The sequence below is a fragment of the Agelaius tricolor genome, unplaced genomic scaffold (assembly GCF_023055355.1).
Source record: "Agelaius tricolor isolate 1412-34295 unplaced genomic scaffold, bAgeTri1.0.p SCAF_2, whole genome shotgun sequence".
Classification (NCBI taxonomy): Eukaryota; Metazoa; Chordata; class Aves; order Passeriformes; family Icteridae; genus Agelaius; species Agelaius tricolor.
Window position 1 is genome coordinate 45435052 of NW_027269262.1, and position 19085 is coordinate 45454136.

The 19085-nt window shown below is 40.3% G+C and overlaps 1 protein-coding gene across 2 annotated transcripts in view; it reads right to left on the reverse strand.

The window, feature by feature from the left end:
- The window catches only part of ARHGAP28 (Rho GTPase activating protein 28), a 72689-nt gene that overhangs the window by 12927 nt on the left and 40677 nt on the right, over window positions 1-19085 (reverse strand). For both annotated transcript variants that reach the window (XM_071417417.1, XM_071417411.1), the window contains exons 2-8: window positions 18432-18631; window positions 13699-13916; window positions 8069-8156; window positions 6005-6162; window positions 2306-2471; window positions 2101-2192; window positions 701-778 (exon numbers count right to left, since the gene is read on the reverse strand). In XM_071417417.1, coding sequence (XP_071273518.1) covers window positions 701-778; window positions 2101-2192; window positions 2306-2471; window positions 6005-6162; window positions 8069-8156; window positions 13699-13916; window positions 18432-18631 — 1000 coding nt within the window. The remainder of the gene's footprint in view (window positions 1-700; window positions 779-2100; window positions 2193-2305; window positions 2472-6004; window positions 6163-8068; window positions 8157-13698; window positions 13917-18431; window positions 18632-19085) is intronic.

The following is a 19085-nucleotide window of genomic DNA, read 5'->3' on the forward strand; positions in this document are numbered from 1 at the left end:
AATCTGGGAAAGAGATAGACACTACTAAGCCCAGAAAAAAGCCCAACCAACCAAAAAACTGCCTTGTTTTTCTAATTTGCCTCCTCCAGCTCCTGGAATGAAGTTGGTCTGGAGAAACAATTGCAAATATTACTGGCCCACAGTGTCAGGTTATTGGGTGCCAATTATACTGTGTTCATAGCCCACAAATAGCCTGTGAAAATGCAGTACTTCAGGCTGCCAGCAGTGAACAGAGGCCAAATTTCTCTCACTTGGATCATGAAATTGCGAGATCACAGACGATAAATGGAAAATAAAATGACACAGAGGTTAAAATGACATAAAATAAGATCTTTATCTGATGTTCACTCAGTTTAGGAACTCTGCATTTCTAAAATAAATTAAAACAGAGATAAGATCACAGCAATTTTGGATGACAGAGATAAACTGAAAGGATGTCAGTTTTCTCCAAGTTTTGTGGAGAAAAATCACATTCAACATCCTCTGTGCTTTATATAGAACATTAACTAAATCAAAGTAATAGACCAAATGGTCTGTGATTTATTGGTTCCCAGGAACTAACCTGACCTTTCACTGGCAGGAGTAGGAATGCTGAGCTACACAGATCAGTGTTTATGTGCAGTCTGAATTTGTGTGTATGCTGTATTATTTTACATAAAGTCTGTGGTCCAGAAGACGGAAAACTGGCTTGAGTGTGTACCTTGACTCTGGAGGCAGATCCAGGAACCCGTAGAATTCCTTCAGTTTCCAAACCTGTTTCCTCAAGCTTGAGCAGCAGCTGAAAGAAGAGACAAAAAAATCTAGGAAAATACTCAGAAGTGCTTAATACTCCTGACTTTCTTTTCAACCTAGGTATCCTTGAAATGAATCTGAAAAAGATACATTTCTATGCAATCAGCTAACGAAATCCAGCCAGCTCATGTAAATAAATCTGCCTAATTTGTCTCCATAGTCCTGATCCTGAAGTAAGGAGTATGCAGAGTATAGAAAACTGCTAATGCAATAGGCCCCTCTGTCCTTGGCTTGAGAGTTAGCACTGCTATAGAACAATTAACACATAAACATATTAATGAAACAGCAGATATGCTTAAACACAATGGTGTTTTGAAGGAAAAATAACCTCTGAGGAATGTTTAAGTGTGCCCCAAGGGGCACAATGGAAAGGCCTATAGATAACATAGGTTTTTGGAACTGAGAACTCTGATTAGGGAACGATCCCAGGATATTTTATTTTCAAATTTCTGTGAATAGAGGACTAAACTTTTCACTCCAATTGGTTATTTAAAAAAAAAAAAAAAGCTTTGATTTTATTTAATTTTGAACACTGAGGAAAAAAATAAAAATTCCAGCATTTAATCATACAGCTCTGGAATTTCACCACCAGATCTACTTCTTGCCCTAACCTTGATTCTTCTGATTTCCAATGTTATCTTGATAGGACAGCAGTGGAGCTAATCACAAAGTCATGTAAATGCTCAAGTTGGGTCAGTGTTTCCCCTGACACTCCCCAACACGTCTTCTTTTGTCAGTATTTACAAGGAAATCTGTTGCCATTTTGAGTCTGTGTAAATCCGTGCAACTGCACACGTACTTGTGTCGGTGTACCTGCCTCCAAGACATCCACAGGATATCCCTGGCCAAATGTCTCATTTAAATACCATTGTCTTGTCATACAGACCTCAATCAGAAGATACCACCTCCATTCTGCAAACAGTAGCCAAGTAATATCTATGGTTTGAATTAATGTTAAATTAAAACTCCTGAAACAACAACTCATCTCTGCCTCTTCTGCACACACACAATTTTGCTTGGCTCTCTATTTTAATGAAAAAGGGAAACAGAAAGACATTTTCTTCCTGAAGTTTCCTGCATGGTATCACATAATTACAAAAATCAAAAAGGGTCCCCACCAGAGATAAAAAGCCACAAAAGGAACAATTTTCTCTCCTCATCACAAAGTTTTCAAACCACAATATTCAGTCAGACAGTTTCTAGACAACTGCCAGTCTGAAACTTCTCTGATCTGATGACTCCTTTGAGTGTCAATGCAAATGGTGGAAAAGCAAATCCTAGTGACCAAGCAGGCCAAGTGATACTCACTTTTTGGAAGATAAGGGGCACTTTTATTCCAGGAAACTTCTTTTGGTCATTCTCCAGCAGCACGGTGAGGGGGACTCCGAAAAGACCATTCTCTTAAAAATAACAACAACAAATGTGAAAAGGAGGAAACACAGCCTCGTAAGCACCTTCTTCCAAAGCTGATGGAACATGAAGGTGTCTGCAGAGGGGATGCCACACACGGTACCTCGTCCTCGCACCCTCTCCACGCGGTTCCTCTTCAGCTCCACGCCCAGCGCGTCGTAGAAGGCGGTGAGCTCGATCAGGGAGAGGTAGCGGATCTTCTTCATGTCTTCGGGAGACAGGTCCCCGACCTCCGTCAGCCCAAAGCGGCTCTTCCGAACAATGAATTTCTACAGCAGGGATGGGTGGTGTCTTTATTTGCACCAAAGTTACAGGAAGCGGATTTTTGTTTAAAAAGAGATGTGCAGATGTGACTGGAGGTCACGTTCAGGTAGATGGATAACAATAGAGATAACTATAGCCCTGTAGATTGGCCTGGTGACACAGCTGGCATCCACCTGAACATAAAACTGAGCTTCTTGCTCACCATGCACCCTTGCAGTTTGACTGGGAAGTGGTGCTGGAGCACCTCAGTGTCTGCACTTCAGCTGGGACAAATGAGTTATGTGCTTCTTTAAAAGTTTTGCCCAGTTTCTGAAGGATGTAGCATTTTGCTCTGCTCCTGCCTTCCCCAAAACATCTTCAAATGCTGCTGAAGTGGGTGACACAGTTAATCATGGATATGGCTCTATATCAGTTGTGTATGTGCAATGAATTCATGCCTGCTTTGCATAATGCTATTAACTTATGAGGTCTTACAGGGGAGTTCAAACTGAAGATCTGAAGAAAAGCCCAGAAGCAAAACTGCTTAGTTCAGAAGCCAACCTGCCAACTTAGGGGTATTTTTTATTACTCAAGAAAGCTTAGAAACAGGACTCCCGGCAGCCAACAAATAATTTATTCAAGTAGACTTAAACTAAATGATACTGAGTAATTTAGGAGCATGTGAAGATGTCTACATATTTTAGAAACTGCAGTGTCAGGGACCAGAGCCAGGAATGTTGTGTCATAACAGATGCATTTGTACAAATGTCAAAAAGAACAAACACCCATCAGTTTCTGACATAACTGTTAGACATAATAACAAAGTTATAGTAAAAAAAACATGGTAAAAAACATGCTTTTCAAAGAACTGTGTATCTTTGGTATTGTACTTTTTTTAAAATTTAAACCAGGTATTGTTAATAAGAGGCATAAATAAATAGTATCACAAAATCATCTCATTCCTTACGGAGCTGAATGGAAACTCAGCCTCTATTAATGTTTTGCTTCTGGAGATTTCAGCTCAGTCCTTCATTTTTTTAAACAAATTTAGACTCAACAGATTTAACCCATCTTTAAATTAAGCCAGTCAAACTGATTAAGAAAAAGGTAAACAAAAAAAAATACCCAAACAAACCTTAAACCTAATCGAAACAGAAATTAAACTTACACCAGATTTCAAAAGGAAGAGGGTACAAAGGACACCTAGATCATGTAGTTTAGGACTTCATAAACTACACTGCACATGGTCTTTCAATAGGGGTTAACAATAATTGGGGGAGAAAGAGTGTAGGGAATGGAATGACTTTTTTACTTGCTGCCTGGGGCATTTTTAGCCCAGAATATTCCCTCCTTAGAATGCACTGTTAGCCTTTTTCTGAGACCTAATGTAACAAAAGCGGCATGGGAGTTAGCCTTCTGAAGAAACATAAAATACTAAAGAATATCTACACATTTTGATTCCAGTGATGCAAAAAGTACAAAAGCAGTCAAAACGCAATAAATCACCTTGAAAAAAAGGGAAAAAACCCCAGACTGTATACATATATTTTCAGGGGGGAAAGAGAAAAAATTCTAAGCACTGCAAAACTGATTAAAAAAGGTACTACAAAGATTTTCCACAGTGGCTGTTTGACTCCTAGGGGTCACTATGATGTGATGCTGTGGTTAATACAAACTTTGGGGCTGGCTCTCTTTCTCTGTCTCGTGTCACAATTTTCCAGTGGTTTTTCTTACAGTGGTGTAATATGCAGGTTTGAAGAAGGCTGTGCTATCCTGAAATTAGATTACCATTGTTTTGGCTAAGGATCGTGTCTGATATTTTGCAATGTTGTTTCTGTGCAGTGTACTCAGACTTGTACTTCTGTGGTATCTTCAACTAAGTCACATGGACCATGGTCCCACACTGGAGAAATCACATGTACTTTGGGGAAATCCCTATGCTCCTGGGGATGTTGAGTTGATTCTTGTAGGAGACAGGGGACTGCCTGCTGCAGGGGACATGCTGTTTTATGATATACAATATCTGTGCAGCTCTGTACACACCATCAATGAAGTTGGTTACGTTGTCAGGCCCACCCTGGAGAAAGTGTGATGTTCCATAGCCTCCAGTGTAGCCCCATTGTCCTTCTGAGTGTAGGTGACTGGCAGCTCAGGGTAACAGAGTGTGAGGTGATTTTTCTGCTGAGGCCCATTACAGTCTGAGTCATTATGGGAAAGAACCAAACACCACGAGCAGCAGCAGTTGAAGCTAGGGAAAGGCCAACATCAACAGCTATGATTGCTCACTTTTTTCAGAAATGCTCTGCAATGACCTGGCATGTTTCTTGTGTGGCCTTCTGAACTCATAAAATTCTGTCCTGCACACAGAGCAGCTCTACTCCAGCACAATACTGGCATTTTCTAAGGCTTATCAATTATGAATCCACAGATCCATTATATTCAATATGGCATCTTCTCTTCCCTTTTTGTCATCAGTTGCCCAGCTCTATAAACTAAGAATTGTCTGTGCTGTTGCAGAGAATATTTCATGAGTGTGCATATGGGTAGTAACGACCAAAATCATGATGAGTGTAGAAATGCCCTTAGTCACCACCAAGTTATCCCCACCAAAAAAACCCCAAAAATCCGAACAACCAAAGACAGAAAAAACAACACAGGGATTTCACATAAATTATGTAATCTATGTGGTGTCTTATCATTTAACATAGAAGCTTACTTCTGCATCTTAGCTTCTTCCTTGATGGAATCTGAGATGGCAACTGACTAATTCTCAGATAATTCAATGTCTGTGTGGATTGTAACCATTTTAGATTAGTTTGGGACCTCAGGACATCATAACATTCAGGAAATTTTTCCAAATACTTTACAGACACTTCATACATGTCACTGAAAAGGTGGTACTGGAAGCACTAAATTAATGCTCCAGTTTTCAGTGGTGGAAGTTGTGAGGGCTGATCTGAGTAGAAAATTGACTTCTATGACTTCATTACATAATTCCAGACAATGACACAACTGCTCAGTGCATGTCTGGATGATATGGCAAATTTTTCTTGAAAAATTAATGTACAATCTCCTATTGTGTGATTTGCTCTCAATACTGACTGGAAACAGCCAGTACTGCTGCAGGAACAAGGTTTGCTTTCCTCCCTTCATCTTCAATTTTAAATCCACATGTTAACAAAGGCAGATAATCTGCGGGGGAAAAAAGTAGGAAAGCAGACAGGTAACAAAAATGATTGTTAGTTTTAATGACAAGAAGCAGTTTTTATTTCTGGGTGAAAAAATTGTGGATGATGCAATATTTGTGGACTGAGTTACACATACTCGTCTGGGCGCACACGTTCATGATGAGTACAAGTTAAAACCTGGCTTGGATATCCATATTAACTTTGGGAATGAGTCACAGGCAGTAGGCAGGCACACAGAGAAGCCTCTACAAAGCACACACTGCAAAGGCCAGATCATGTATCTCAACAGACTCCATTGTGCTGGGGATATGAAACAGGAAATTGCTGTGTTAAAGAAAACAATTGAGGAAATATATGGAGAAGAAACTTACTGGCAAAGCTGAGTCTTCCTTTTTGAACCTCTGGTTTTTTGGCCACTCTTGGGTTTTTGGAAGGACTGTAATGGATTCTGAGAAAGAGACATCATAGGAGAGCTCTTCTGTTATGGAGGGGCTGCCTTTATCTGTTCCACAGTCTAGACAGCTCTTAGCTGAAAATAAGGGAAATTATATATGAATAGTAAATTGCATTTAGTACAGAGACATTAAAAATTTGAACCAAGAAGACAAAATTCTTGAGAAAGTAATAAAGGAAGTGCTTCAAAGAGGAATTTCAGTGCGAACCACAGCATGTTCCTGTTTTGTCTTGAGGAAATAACCCCTTAGAAATAAAATCCCTATTTTCATTTTAGATTATTTAACTTGTTGCTTTCTGTGAGAAAGATAGTTAAACTGGAACTTCCTGTTTATCAGGAATTACCAAGTTTTTTTACTCCATCCTTGTCTTCCCAGGCCAGCAAACTGTGGTGGCACTTGTCAAATGAACAATTAAAAATAAAAGGTCTTGTCAGAAAAATGCTGTTGACACAGTTTCTCAGGTTACTGATGACTTATATATAATCACAAGACATTGTGCATATATTTTCTGTAGTCACATACACATATTTCTCATTGTTGATAGTTTAGGTGTACAGCACCATAAAAGGACAAAACATACAATATTCCAGTTTGAAAAACACTGTATCTACTGGCATTTATAGTAGATATTGTGAAATGACTTAATGCTTTTCTCTAAAATTTAGTCACCTCCTTAAATTACTGGATGTCAGAGGAAAATTCTTGAAATCAGTACAATCAAGTCCAGAAATATGCTATTGTCATGGAGGCCAAAGTGTGAAAACATAAATGAGTTACAGGGTTGCCAACTTTCCTGATGGATCTCTAGTATCTCAGGTCAATTTTTAGATTTCCTGTAAGGTTCAGCTCCTAAATCTATTTGGGATGGAATCATAAATTTAATTGAAATGAAGTAAAATTTCAGCCCCCAGGACTACAGAGAAGAATTTACTAACATGACACAAGTGTATTCAAAAGACGTGGCAATCAGAAAGTGAATTAAAAAAAATTACATGTCTTATAAACTTGTGCATGCCCCATGTTCTCTGAATCATTGCATTTACAGTTACAGGGACTTTTCTGCAACACTACATATTTTACAAGTCTAATATGAAAAAAGTTAAGTGTGTTATTAGGTGGCTTCTGGTTTCTGAACTGTGGCTTTAGTTGTTGTCTAATGTCCAAGCCATTTAAGGTGTTTTCCATCTCTCTTCCCATCTCTCTTGGACACAGCACCACAGACTGCTCATGGTACCTTTGGGCATTTGGTTCCCCATCTGTTTCAGTAAAACTGCTTGCAGAGCACAAGTATCAGCAAAGCAGCTTTTGCCACCAAGGAAAATGTCTGTGCCACTGTATCCAGAGGTAAACATCCAAGGGACTAGTTTAGAAATTTGGATACTAATATCCCTGCCTTGAACAATGGTGATGGGAAGAGCTTTCAAACTAAGAGATGAACATTCTCATGGAAGGTTGCTGACAATTATCCAGACACTGTGTAGAGGAGAGCTATTACTTTCATTAGCACTGCCAATCACTGTCAGGGTAAAGAATTTAAGGGATAACACCATTCATAGATCAGAATAACAGGGCAGAACTAGGAAAATTATAAATTTCTAATACTACAATTTCTGCAGTACTGGAGAAGAAATGTGGAGGAAATATACCTCTTTGATTTGCAACAAGAAAATACACTGATATATTTGGGACAAATTCTGCATTATATTGCTTACAGATTATTTTCACATTCCCACACTTGCAGTGATCAGCATTTTTTAGATGCTGATGCCTCAAGGGCAGCATTCTGTGTCTGTACAACACTGATCTTTAATGGCAAACTTTAGTTCCTGCATGACAATAAGCTGACAATGATTTTAAAGAAATATACGCAGCACTGCCCCAACATGAAAGAGGGGATGAACCTCTGAACCATAAAAGGGTCTTTCTGTCTGTCATTTTACCAAGAGGAAGTGAACACTGGTTACATGTTGTCATACTCACAGCTAACTGATTTCCAAACTGGCTTCTGCCCAGGAAGCTGGATACCATTAGAAGATACTGGTGACACTGGAACTGCCTCAAATGTGGGCTGATAGGCAAGGAAAAATGATCAGACTGCAGTGAAGGCAAACGTCTACGGACAGAAACTGATACAGTTCAAGCAAAGGTGTATCATTCTCAGCATACACTCTCTTGACAAGATTAAACAATCTGTTGTGATTCTTCAGAGCATATATTTCAAAGCCAAGCCTGAGAATCAATCTTCCCCAGACTGCATAAATTTGGACCGTGTGGAGGTCAGTAATACTGCAGCTTGCTGTACCTAATGAGTCCTGTCCTATAAAGTGACTGAAATTAGCTAAGTAAATTGCTGTACAGAATTAGGCTAACTGAAAGGTCCTCCTCAAATTGTAATTCATCCTGGCTTTAATAATTTTGGCCACAAATCGTTTTGAAGACTCTCTGGCACAAGTTGAATACCTGCTCTTCCCAGGGACCTGTCAGAAATCAGTTAGTCTGCTACCTCTTGTGATTTGGGCACCAGAAAGCTATTAAAGGATGGATGTCCTCCCACAGGTTATGCACTAATACTTTCATCAGTGAATTGCAACAAACAACTTGAGGGAAAAAAGAAACATTTTCTGTATTCAAATTAATTTCTTTCCGCTCCAGAAACCATTCTGCACTGCTGAGAGGTGGCTCGGCAGCCCAGAGGGTGATTTTCAAGCAGTGTCACCTCTTCTTAGCAGTGGAGTTTTGGCCTTGTCCTCAGCAGTTTTGTGGCTCATAAAGACAAATCTGAGTGTTTGTGTTCCATAGGTAATAACAGCTCAACTATTCATTCTTGAGTAAAAAAAAACCAAAACCAACAAACAAAAACAAGGTCAGGAATTATAAAACTGCTCTGAAGCTTACTCAGTGAAAGGAACTACAATGTGTACATTTTTTCTGCTGTTATTTGTGTCCTTGTGGGAAGCACCCAGCCCTTCTCAAACCTGCTGTCTCACATACCCTGAGCCTGATGGAACAGACCCAGTTTTCCAGCTGAACCTGTAGCTGTAGGCCCCCATGAGCCCTTAATAGCAGCTCTTTTAATTGCTCTTTAAATTGCTAAGTCAGCTGTTTATCAACAAGTAGCAATGCCTCAGGGCAAAAATTCTGTTTTCCCCAGTTGTAGTCAATGTGTGGGAGAAGTGTTCAGGCTGTCAAAAAATGTCAGATATTTAAATGACAGAAAGCTCTTCTAATTGGAAGCCTGAAATAAGATTTCAGTTGTTTTATCCAATCTTATCCTTTAGCTATTTGGGTAACAAAGTCAAATGTAACAAGAATAAAATCTCTCCTGAGAAAGTCCATTCAATGGCTTGTGAACTTGATAGCAAACAGGATCTGAGTCACATGGGCTTCCTTTGCCAGAAGACTGTAAGGACCATAGATTTTTTAAAAAAGAGAGCTGGATACTTTTATGATAAAATCCCACAACATTTTTACACAAAAAGCTTCAGGACATAAAAAAAGCACCATAAATTTCAGGTGGGAGTATAGATGTGGAGAGGATTGCTAAACTTGTCTCAGCAATTTGGGAAAATCAACCATAGAAGCAGATATGCTTCTGCTTAAGATCCAGATGGAAAAATTAATGGTAAATATTAGCAACTGGCTCATCTATTTTCAGTGCTCAAAATGTCGGACCCTGTGAACAATACTCAGAATAGATTTATGGTAAATCAAGTTCATGAAGAAAAACCCACTTCCAGCTTTGTTACATGGGTGAAACGAGTCGTGAAGCACCTGCAGTATCCTGGTTCTGATAAGCAGGGCAGAGCTGGCAGACAGAGATATGGAAGATGGAGAGGACTGCATACTCTGCCTGGCACCCAGCAGGGCTGGCAGCAGGCAACCCTAGCCTGGGGAACTGAATAATGTGAACTGTGCACAATACCTGGGGTACCTGAAAATGTCATATTCTCAGCCCCATTTCCCAGCCTCCACAGTGAGAGTCTATAATGAAACCAAATCTGTCTCTTTTGTTAAAATGTCTTCCTTCCCCCCCCGCCCTTACCTTTTTTTAATGTTAGAAAGACTGGGAATAAAACCTTTTTAATGTACGAATTTAAAGATCCAGATTATTTCTGTAGGGTAAAAGAAAATTAAAGAACTTTTGAAGACCTTTCCCCAATGAATGTGAAAGACCAAGAGTTAAACTGTGTCCTTAAATAAACTGGAACAGCTTTATTCATTTGCCTGGGGCTTCAGCAAAGGTGAGGCTTCCCATATCCTGATTTTGACTGAAAGTGATTCATTAGACACACTAAAAATGAGCCCACTGTTTACTGCTACAACATACACAGGAATTTCCAATGGGAGGATGAAATCAGAAGAGCAAGGACAGGATGGAGATGACGTAGGCAGACAGTTCTTTAGTAGCTATACTCATTGTAGAGATCTAAAACCAAATCATTGGAGCACCAAAGAGACCAAATTTTATATTCAGCCCTGAAGCTAAAGGAAACAAAGGCAAAGGAGGATAACCTTATAGCTCTGACCAGGATACAATTTGCCCATGCTTTGAATATATTCATATTTCCAAGCACTGTCACCACAAACACCTTTTCATGCAGATAGCTCTGGGTTAGTAAGTGATTTTTCTTTAACTAGGACATGATTTTGTCATGCATTGATGAAGTAAAATGCTCGTAGAAAGTCTTCAGGAGTTTTAATTAATTACAACGTACAGGGTTGGGCTGTTAATGAGCACAGTGCTTCATCTCCTCTGTCCAATAACAGAATGAATCTATGTGTGTCCCCCATTTGTATTCTGCTGTTGATTTTTCTAAGCTCTGAGCAGTAGCAGAGCCGAACGCTTCTGATGGAAGCAGCAGGGTACCAGCAGTAAGGAAAATCAGGCCACTGTGATTAATAAACCATCCAATTTAAAACTCAGTAGTGTGGCTGTCAGTTGAGTCTTCTGGCTGTGGACCTGTCTGAAGCAGAGCAAAAGCACCTCAGCTGGGACAGGCTGCTCTACTTGCTAAGGAGTGGCTTTTGTAACCACAGGGGTGGTGTTTTTATACCACAGGGGTAGCATTGTGGTACCACAGGGGTAGGTAGCATTTTGCCCCTAGGCTCCTTTCCAGGACAGGCAGCAGAAGAAAACAAAAAAATCCCCAAAGCTACCAAAACAAGAAAAGGAATAGCTGCATTTCCTTTTATTTCAGTCTATTCTGTCTGTTGAGGGGACACTCCTGCCATGAGGGCATGAACCCTGGAAAAGCAACTTGGCTGGAAAAGCAACTTTTGTTCTGTGCTGACCCATGCAGAGCCTGGCCACTAGGCAGTAGTAGCAAAACATCGAGCAGGCAGGGTTTTTTCAGAACAGAGAGGAAAAAACTAGAGCAAATCTATCTTTTTCTTCCCCCCCTCCAGATGACAACTAATTTATGCCTCTTTAGTGGTCCCCTAAATCTCATCTCAGGTGACCCTAGTGAGCTAATCCCCTTTTCTCTCATCATTAGCCAAGGAAGAGAGTAATCCATCCTGTGACCCATCCCTCTGGGCTCTTGTGATTCTTAGGTTGTTGGGAAGGGGTGTAAATCCATTCTCCTAATGGGGAGGATTATAGAGTTAAGTGAAACAATTAGATCTGATTTGCTATTTGCAGCATGTTCTGTTTACTTCTGCCCTTCCCAACTAAAAGGCAGGATGGGAAAGCAGAACTGCATGTCATTTCAAGCAGCCTCTCTTCCCCAGCTGTGCAGAAAAGATTTGCTTGTCCCCATCTCCTGCCACTCTTTTCTTTTGGCTGGGTTGTTTTCAATGTGCTTCTCTTCCCCAAACTGATAAATCACAAAGGTTCTCTGGAAGTGGCAGGGCCATGCCCAAAGAGGCAGCAAAGCTCCAGGGACTGCTGACACCCCCTTAAAAAAACTACTTGGGAAACCCTTAGGTCAGGGACACAAGCCCGCCTGAAGTGTGTTTATCCCTGAAGGGCTGATAATTAGTACAGAGTTTCTAAATCCCATAACAAGCAGCAGAGATAGGAGCACTGGTGAATAGGAAAAATAGAGTGTTAGGGCCTTGTAGGCTTTTAGAACTAAAACGTTTCACAGTCTGTTGGAGGGAGGTGATAGCGTGCTCTCCAGTTGTGTTTGGGCATCTGGGTTTAACATCTAGGTCAGCACCTGCAGAACTGCATATTTTTGTAGGAAGAAGAAATTAGAAGACTTAATTACTTATTTGATCTTATCTTTTAGATTTCACAATGCAGAACCAGTAAGCGAACTGACTTTTGGAGGAGGTGAAAGACTGATTTGAAGGGCAGCTGCTCTGAGCATCCAAATTCCTTTTGCAAGTGAGAAACTTTATCAAGTTAGAAGGAGAAAATAAGCAGGTCAAAAATAAATCAATAATGTGGCCATCTGAGAGGAAATGTACCATACTTATTTGGCTGACTTAAATTAATTAGGAAACTCAAGCTTTTGTAAAAAAAATTAAACACCTTATGGTTTACAGATACTTGAATCAGGGAAGTGAGCTAATCTAAGTAGAAGTACCAGTAGCTTTTTAATGTTCATGCAAACATGCCTGATATCTCTCATTAAAGAATGTCTGCCCACAGGAAACTACTGGATGCTTCTGGATGTATTAGTGGGATATGTGCAAGAGGTTCAAAAGAATCCAGATATGAAATTTGGAAACAAAAAGTTTAAATATCTGGACATTATATCTTTGTAATTTTAACATAACTACGCAGCTACAATTTTTGTTCCCAATTTTTTTTTTTTTTTAATAATCCAGGATATCAAGCCTTGAGGAGATGGTAGAACAAACAGGAAAGGACAAAGCATGCCATAATGAAAAATAGTTTCTGGGAGTTTTATAATGGCAACAATTTTAATATTAATTTCAAAGGTGAGCTTGTGATCTTATTGGTGACTCCCATTTAAGACATCATGAGTGATAAACATAAAATCATGAGTGTTGCTTTGAGCAGTGGACTAAACTCACACAGCTGACTACATTCACCAGAACCAAAACATGTACTGACAGGAACTGGTGCGTTCAGAGCTATCCTCAGGGAAAAGTGGATGAAGCCTCCAGAGGTACTGCTGATTTCTGAAGCCATGAAGCAAATGAAGTTAATAGGTTTTTGTTTGCTGTGTAAGTGAAATGTAACTGCCAGTGTACAAGTTACAATCGTGATGGCAGGTGTTTAATTGCTTATGCATATTTTAACCCCAGTTGCTTCATTAGACAAGTTTTACTTCACCACTGAGACTGCTGAGTAAATATCAAGTGTCCCCAGAAGCCATCAAAAATTTGAATAGCTGCCAAGAGTAACTCACCAATTTCCAAAAAATAAAGGAGTAAATGTTAGTCTTGACATGAGGCTGCAGGAGGAAGGCTGGCAACAGATACAACTTTATGTTACAGGTTAGTTACAAAACTGTCCCACTGCATTTGGTTTCTTCCTTTCCTCTAAAATATACTGTATCCAGCATTAAAAGTCTGGTCTTATGGTCAGAAACTGCTAATGACTGTCTGTGCATTGTCAGCAGGAAAGAGTTTCTGTCTGGCACAAACTTTGGTGCATAAAAATTAGGATCAAAGGCATGCATGGGGACACTTACAGAAGAGTCACTGGTGCCAAAGATGTCTCGCACATCCCGGACTGTGTGCTTGTTCTTCTTCCTCAGGGTCTGCGTGTAGGTGTTGTACCTCTTCTGTACAGCAGCAGCTTGAGTTCTGGTCAGAGTGGACAGCAGGGCTTGGCCATCCTCCTCTTCAGCTCCTGAGATCAACGTGGATAAACCTACGTCCTGCAGCCATTCCGCCTCCAGTTCCCCTTCTGTGGAGGAAGACAGCATGTTAATAAGCCTGGCGAGGAAGGGAGAGGGGGCTGAAGGAAAAGAGTTGGCATGATGGACTGCTACCACAGCCTTTACCTTGAGAATACTCTAATTCCAACCTTTCTTAGGCCACAAGTGCAAGTTAAGTTAGGTCTTCGAAAAACGTTCAGTTTGTCAGTGTCTGCACAAGAGAGGCTTATGAGGAGAAGAGAAGAGGCGTTTCATCAGCATATGCATGTGAAGAAGGCAGCAGAGTAACCAGGCTGACAAAGCAAGGTTCCTAAAAATTAACTTGTAATTCAAAAGCATAAATCTCCTCAGTTCCCATTTATGCCATACTCACCATTTGTAGCATGGTGTATTGGAGAAAGCCATTTGGCTGATGGAAATAAAATCAGTATTCCAATTCAAATAAACAGAAATAGCGGAGGTATGTATACAACAGAACAATGGATTTGCACTCTATTGGTGCAATTCCAGATTCCAGAAGGTCGGCTGGTAGCTAGTGAAGAAGCCACACTGAGAGAAGGGTGATGTCCACCTAGTCCAATTGCTTGTTTTGAACAAAATTATTAAGAACCACGGCTGCTCACTAAAGAACAAGGGTCAGGAAGGGGTAAGTGTCTAAGGGGTCCTGTAAGGGAGGAAGATGCAGAAATAGCCATCCTGGCATGCCAGGTATCACTCTAACTTCTAATTATTAAAGACTCATTAGCACTGTACACCCCAGTGTTTTTTGGGATCTCGATTTTAATACTTTCTTTGTTCAATACCTGCTTCCCAACTGGTTCAATACTGCAATTGGTTCCATAGTGAGGGTATGCATTGTGGGAAGAATTGTATTCTATCCTGGCTCTGTTGGACATGGCAGATGCTTCTGGCATCTTCTCACAGAGCCACACCTGCAGTCCTCTCACTACCAAAACCTGTCCATGTGAAGACAATATAGGTTTTCAGCTTGCTACCTGTTACCTGAAATAATTGTGCCTTGTCACTATCTGGCTGTGGAAAGGTCCCAGTCTACCTTCTCTGAATCATTCAGTAATTTTAAACTTTGCTCTTACTGCCTTTTGGTTTGTGTTCTTTTTAAAATAAATGGTCATAGTATTTTAAAATCTCTCTTCACGTAGGAGATTTTGAGGACCTTCATTTCAGTTTTGTGAGCAATCCTAGCTCAGCAGTAAGCTGCTTGACACAAGACAGTAATTTCATTCCAGCCCTGACTGAAGAAGAGGTACTACAAATAAACATGTCAAACAGGAAATGGATTAATTTGCAGCACGTTCTATAAAACAACTCGTCAATGCACTTATTGTTCTTGTCCCAGCACCAGTCTTAATGGCAGGTTGGTATTTCCACTCTCCCTTTATTGCCTCTTCTTGACATCAGAATGCAGGCTGATTGATGGACACCAGTTTGCTGCACTTTGGCAGTTACATACACAAAAGAGAAAATTACAGGACTGGGCTGTAGGGACAAGCAAAAGCATCTTATGCATGTGCCATCACTGACTCCATTGTTAACTGCCCTGCCTCTTTACAAAGCACTACAAAAATAGCTGCTTCTAAACCCCTGCTCTGTGTTAGCCAGGGATGTGACCAGCCCTGTATCCCATGAAATAGCTTGTCTCTGCTCTTATCCTTTCTGTATCCACAGACAGGATGGAGACTGTTCCTTTTCCTTCTCTGTAAGCTTTGAACCAGTGACTCTTCTGCCATTTTCACTCTTCTTTCTAAGAAGGTGTCTTCTCTTTCTCGTGCGCTGCTGTTGGAGCCACATCTGTCCATGTTTCAGCTTTTAAATTACATTAATTCTGGCTTTTGTCCTGCCATATTCTTTCCAAGAATTGAGCTTGTAATCAAACTTGCTATGAAAAATATCAGGGCAGACATTAAATTCTGCCTGCTTACGAGTCACCCTGTGATGTGTTTTCTCTGGCTTTTCCCTTTTCCTGTTCCAACCACACACAAACAATAGACTTACACATAATGACAGCAATCAGAGGAGTAAAAGTATTGAAGAGAAGAAATTATTGCATTAAAAAATGCTCAAAATTTTATGACACATTAGTATTAAATTAAGGTTAACCCCCCCCCCCCCCCCATGTGGTTTAAGAAAGCATTATTTTTATAGTTTTAGCTACTAATAGAGCATGGTCTTGATACTGTGTTTGATTCTGCAGCACCAGAAGACAGATAATTGAGAGAGTAGTTCTCTTTTTCTCATAGAGTTTGCTAGGAAAGATGTGTGTCTTGCTTTGAATCTCAGAGATAACCTGAAACAGCCCAGAGATATAACCTTAAATAACTCACAGCATTCAAGCCTTGTAACAAAAGTTGTAAAGCAATTCTGCACAGCATGGGCATCTTAAATACACCATGACTTTCTCCTCCCCATTTTCATCCCTCGTGTCACTTGTCATGATCTTCTGTTCTTTTTTGACTATATTTGCTAACATCAACAGAATAAGTATGCTGTTGTCTGCCCTTTGCACATGATGTCTGGCAAATCACACTGAGGTTCTGACAGTCATGCCTGCCTGGCTTCTGTCACCCCTTGGCCTCCTTCTTAAGGATCTTCATCTCCTCCTCTCAAAGACATCTGAAATTAATATTTACTTTTATTTTGCCCTGAGGGTTTCCACATTGATTTTTAGTGTTTTGATCACTGGCAAGGAGTATTATCCTATTAGGACCTTAATAGAACTCACTGTTATTTCCAAGATTTATAATCCCAGACTGAATATATTCCTGATGTTAATAACTAGGACAAGCACTGCCTGATTGCGTGTGGGTGTAGGCAATACATATATATATGTGTTTAAGACAACAATATGAAGGTAAATGAAGTGTGGAGATGTATTGCATTTTGACTTGCAGTCTCATTTTTAATTCAGGGCAAAGGGGAAAAAATCAATGTGATTTAATGAGGTGTACTCAGACAAAGGATAACATGGGACTGCAGCAGAGTTCAGGCAGTTGAGAAGATGTAGTTCAGCACTGATGAAACTGATGGAAAAGTTTCTGGAAAGTAAGATCTTGTATTGCCTTGTCCTATTAAGTTATCCAACTTGGCAGCTCACAGATTTGTGTCATTCCCCTGACTGCAGACGAGTCAAGGACACCTGCTAGTTCGTGCTGACAATTGCATGGAGGAGGCACCAAGAGGCTCACAATCTCCTTATGGAGTCTCCAAGCTGAAGAGTATGACCAGACAGGGGTTTTCCCAACAAAAAGGAGAGGAGTGCAGAACACTGGATTTAGGCTGACTGATCATAATCCTCACAGCAGACCAAGATTTCTGGTGGTCTTCTCCTTTTTCTTCCAGGAGAACCCAGCCGGAAACTAGTGAATGGGAGGTGTTTCCCATGGAAACAGCACATGGTTGGAGCTAGATACCTCTGCATGGGTTACTTACCATGACTAGTTGCATATTTGATTGCTTAATAAAGCAGTACTTTCCACCATTCTTCCTGGTAGCAGAATTAATGACATCCCATTTCCTACCCCACGTCAAGGTAGGAAAAATACATCATGACTCGTGTTAATGATTGTATGGAAAGAGCATGCCATCATTTCAAAATCTATTCCTACATCAGTAGTTACCAGACCAGGGGCCAGGAGCCACAGAAGGGTAGCAGCAGTTATCAGCAGGTCACGACCTCAGAAGAAATTTGGTTTCATTGTATAGTAACACCTGGTATTTTGTGTTACACAATCTAATACATTTGTGACGGGGGGTCCTAACTGGAAAAAAAAATGAGAACCACTTTTCTAGATGTTATCAAATCCTCTAACACAAAGGTGCATTGCAACAAGCTATCACATACTGCAGGTTTTTCCAAACACAGTGCCTAACGAGAGGGGAAAACATTAAGGTAACAGAATGAGGCAGTAATACCTTCAGGACATGTTGTATAAGTGATGAATGAATTTGGTCAAGTGGGGAGCCTGAACAATGTAGGCATCCCTACATTCAGACTTACCTCTAAACTTTCCTTGAACGATATCTTAATTGGGCAATCTCAGAGAAACAGGCAGATATCAAATTCCTGATAGGAGAATACTAAATCTACCCAAAAACTGCTTCAAGACTTTAATTATTTCTGAATCATATCCTATGAAAAGCCAGAAAGTTTGAAATTATAGCACACTAAATTAACATTTTGCTACTTTAAATGTTTTGGTTTAATCTATTTAATGCTGTAAATTTAGTTTTCATTGAGTGCCTCTCTTTTCTGAATTACACTGTATCTGTCTTCCCAAAGCACAAATAAAATCAATGCAACAAAACTTACTTCAGAAGTTAATTAGTGGCTTCAGTGCCTAAACCAGACAATTCTTGTTTCTCGCCAGTGGTTAACTGTGATGTTCATAAGAGGAGCTACAATGATTATAGACCCAGACTAGTACTTCTGCTCAGACTGAATGATGCGAGGAAGGAGATCAGGCCATGGCTCTTTAGAGAGGAGGCAAAGCCAGGGAATGAGGAACAAGTGGTGTTCATGTGCTCACCATCAGCAGGTTTGAACTCCAAGAGCATTGCTTCTTCAGATCCATCTTCTCTGCTCTCCTTGATGCTCTCTACTTCACACCAGAAGTCTTCCATGGAAGTGCTGTCCATGGAGGCCTGAGAATTGGAGCGACTGAAGGCAGGAGGCACTGACTCGTTGGAAAGCATCCTGTTAATTCTTCGACAACGAGAGAAAGACTTTCTGAAAAGAGAAAGCCATAAAAAGAAAATCATCTTTCTATCATGCTAACTTGTGCCATGCAAATGGAGCAGGCAACCAGTGCTTGACCTGTGGCTGTACCAGGAAGTAGGGACAAGATTTCAGAGGCCAAGTACACAGTCCTGGTAATTGTCATGATCTCCACTGCTCACAACAATAATGGCTGGACATGTATTTTGCATCTGATAATTTATCTCTTTAATGTCCTTCAGTATTTCCCAGTCTAGGGGGAACTCAGGAAACGCAATTTCTATTTCCAATACTGGTATCCATCTAAAGAGACACTGGAAAACTATTTTCACTTCTTTTTGCCTCAGTTTCTCTTTCTATCTCTTCCTGTTTTGCTTACTGGCTGAAATGCCTCAGTGAAAACTTCTCTGGGGAAAAATAATGAGAATTGAGAACACTGAAATAGTCTACAAACTCATCTTCACTC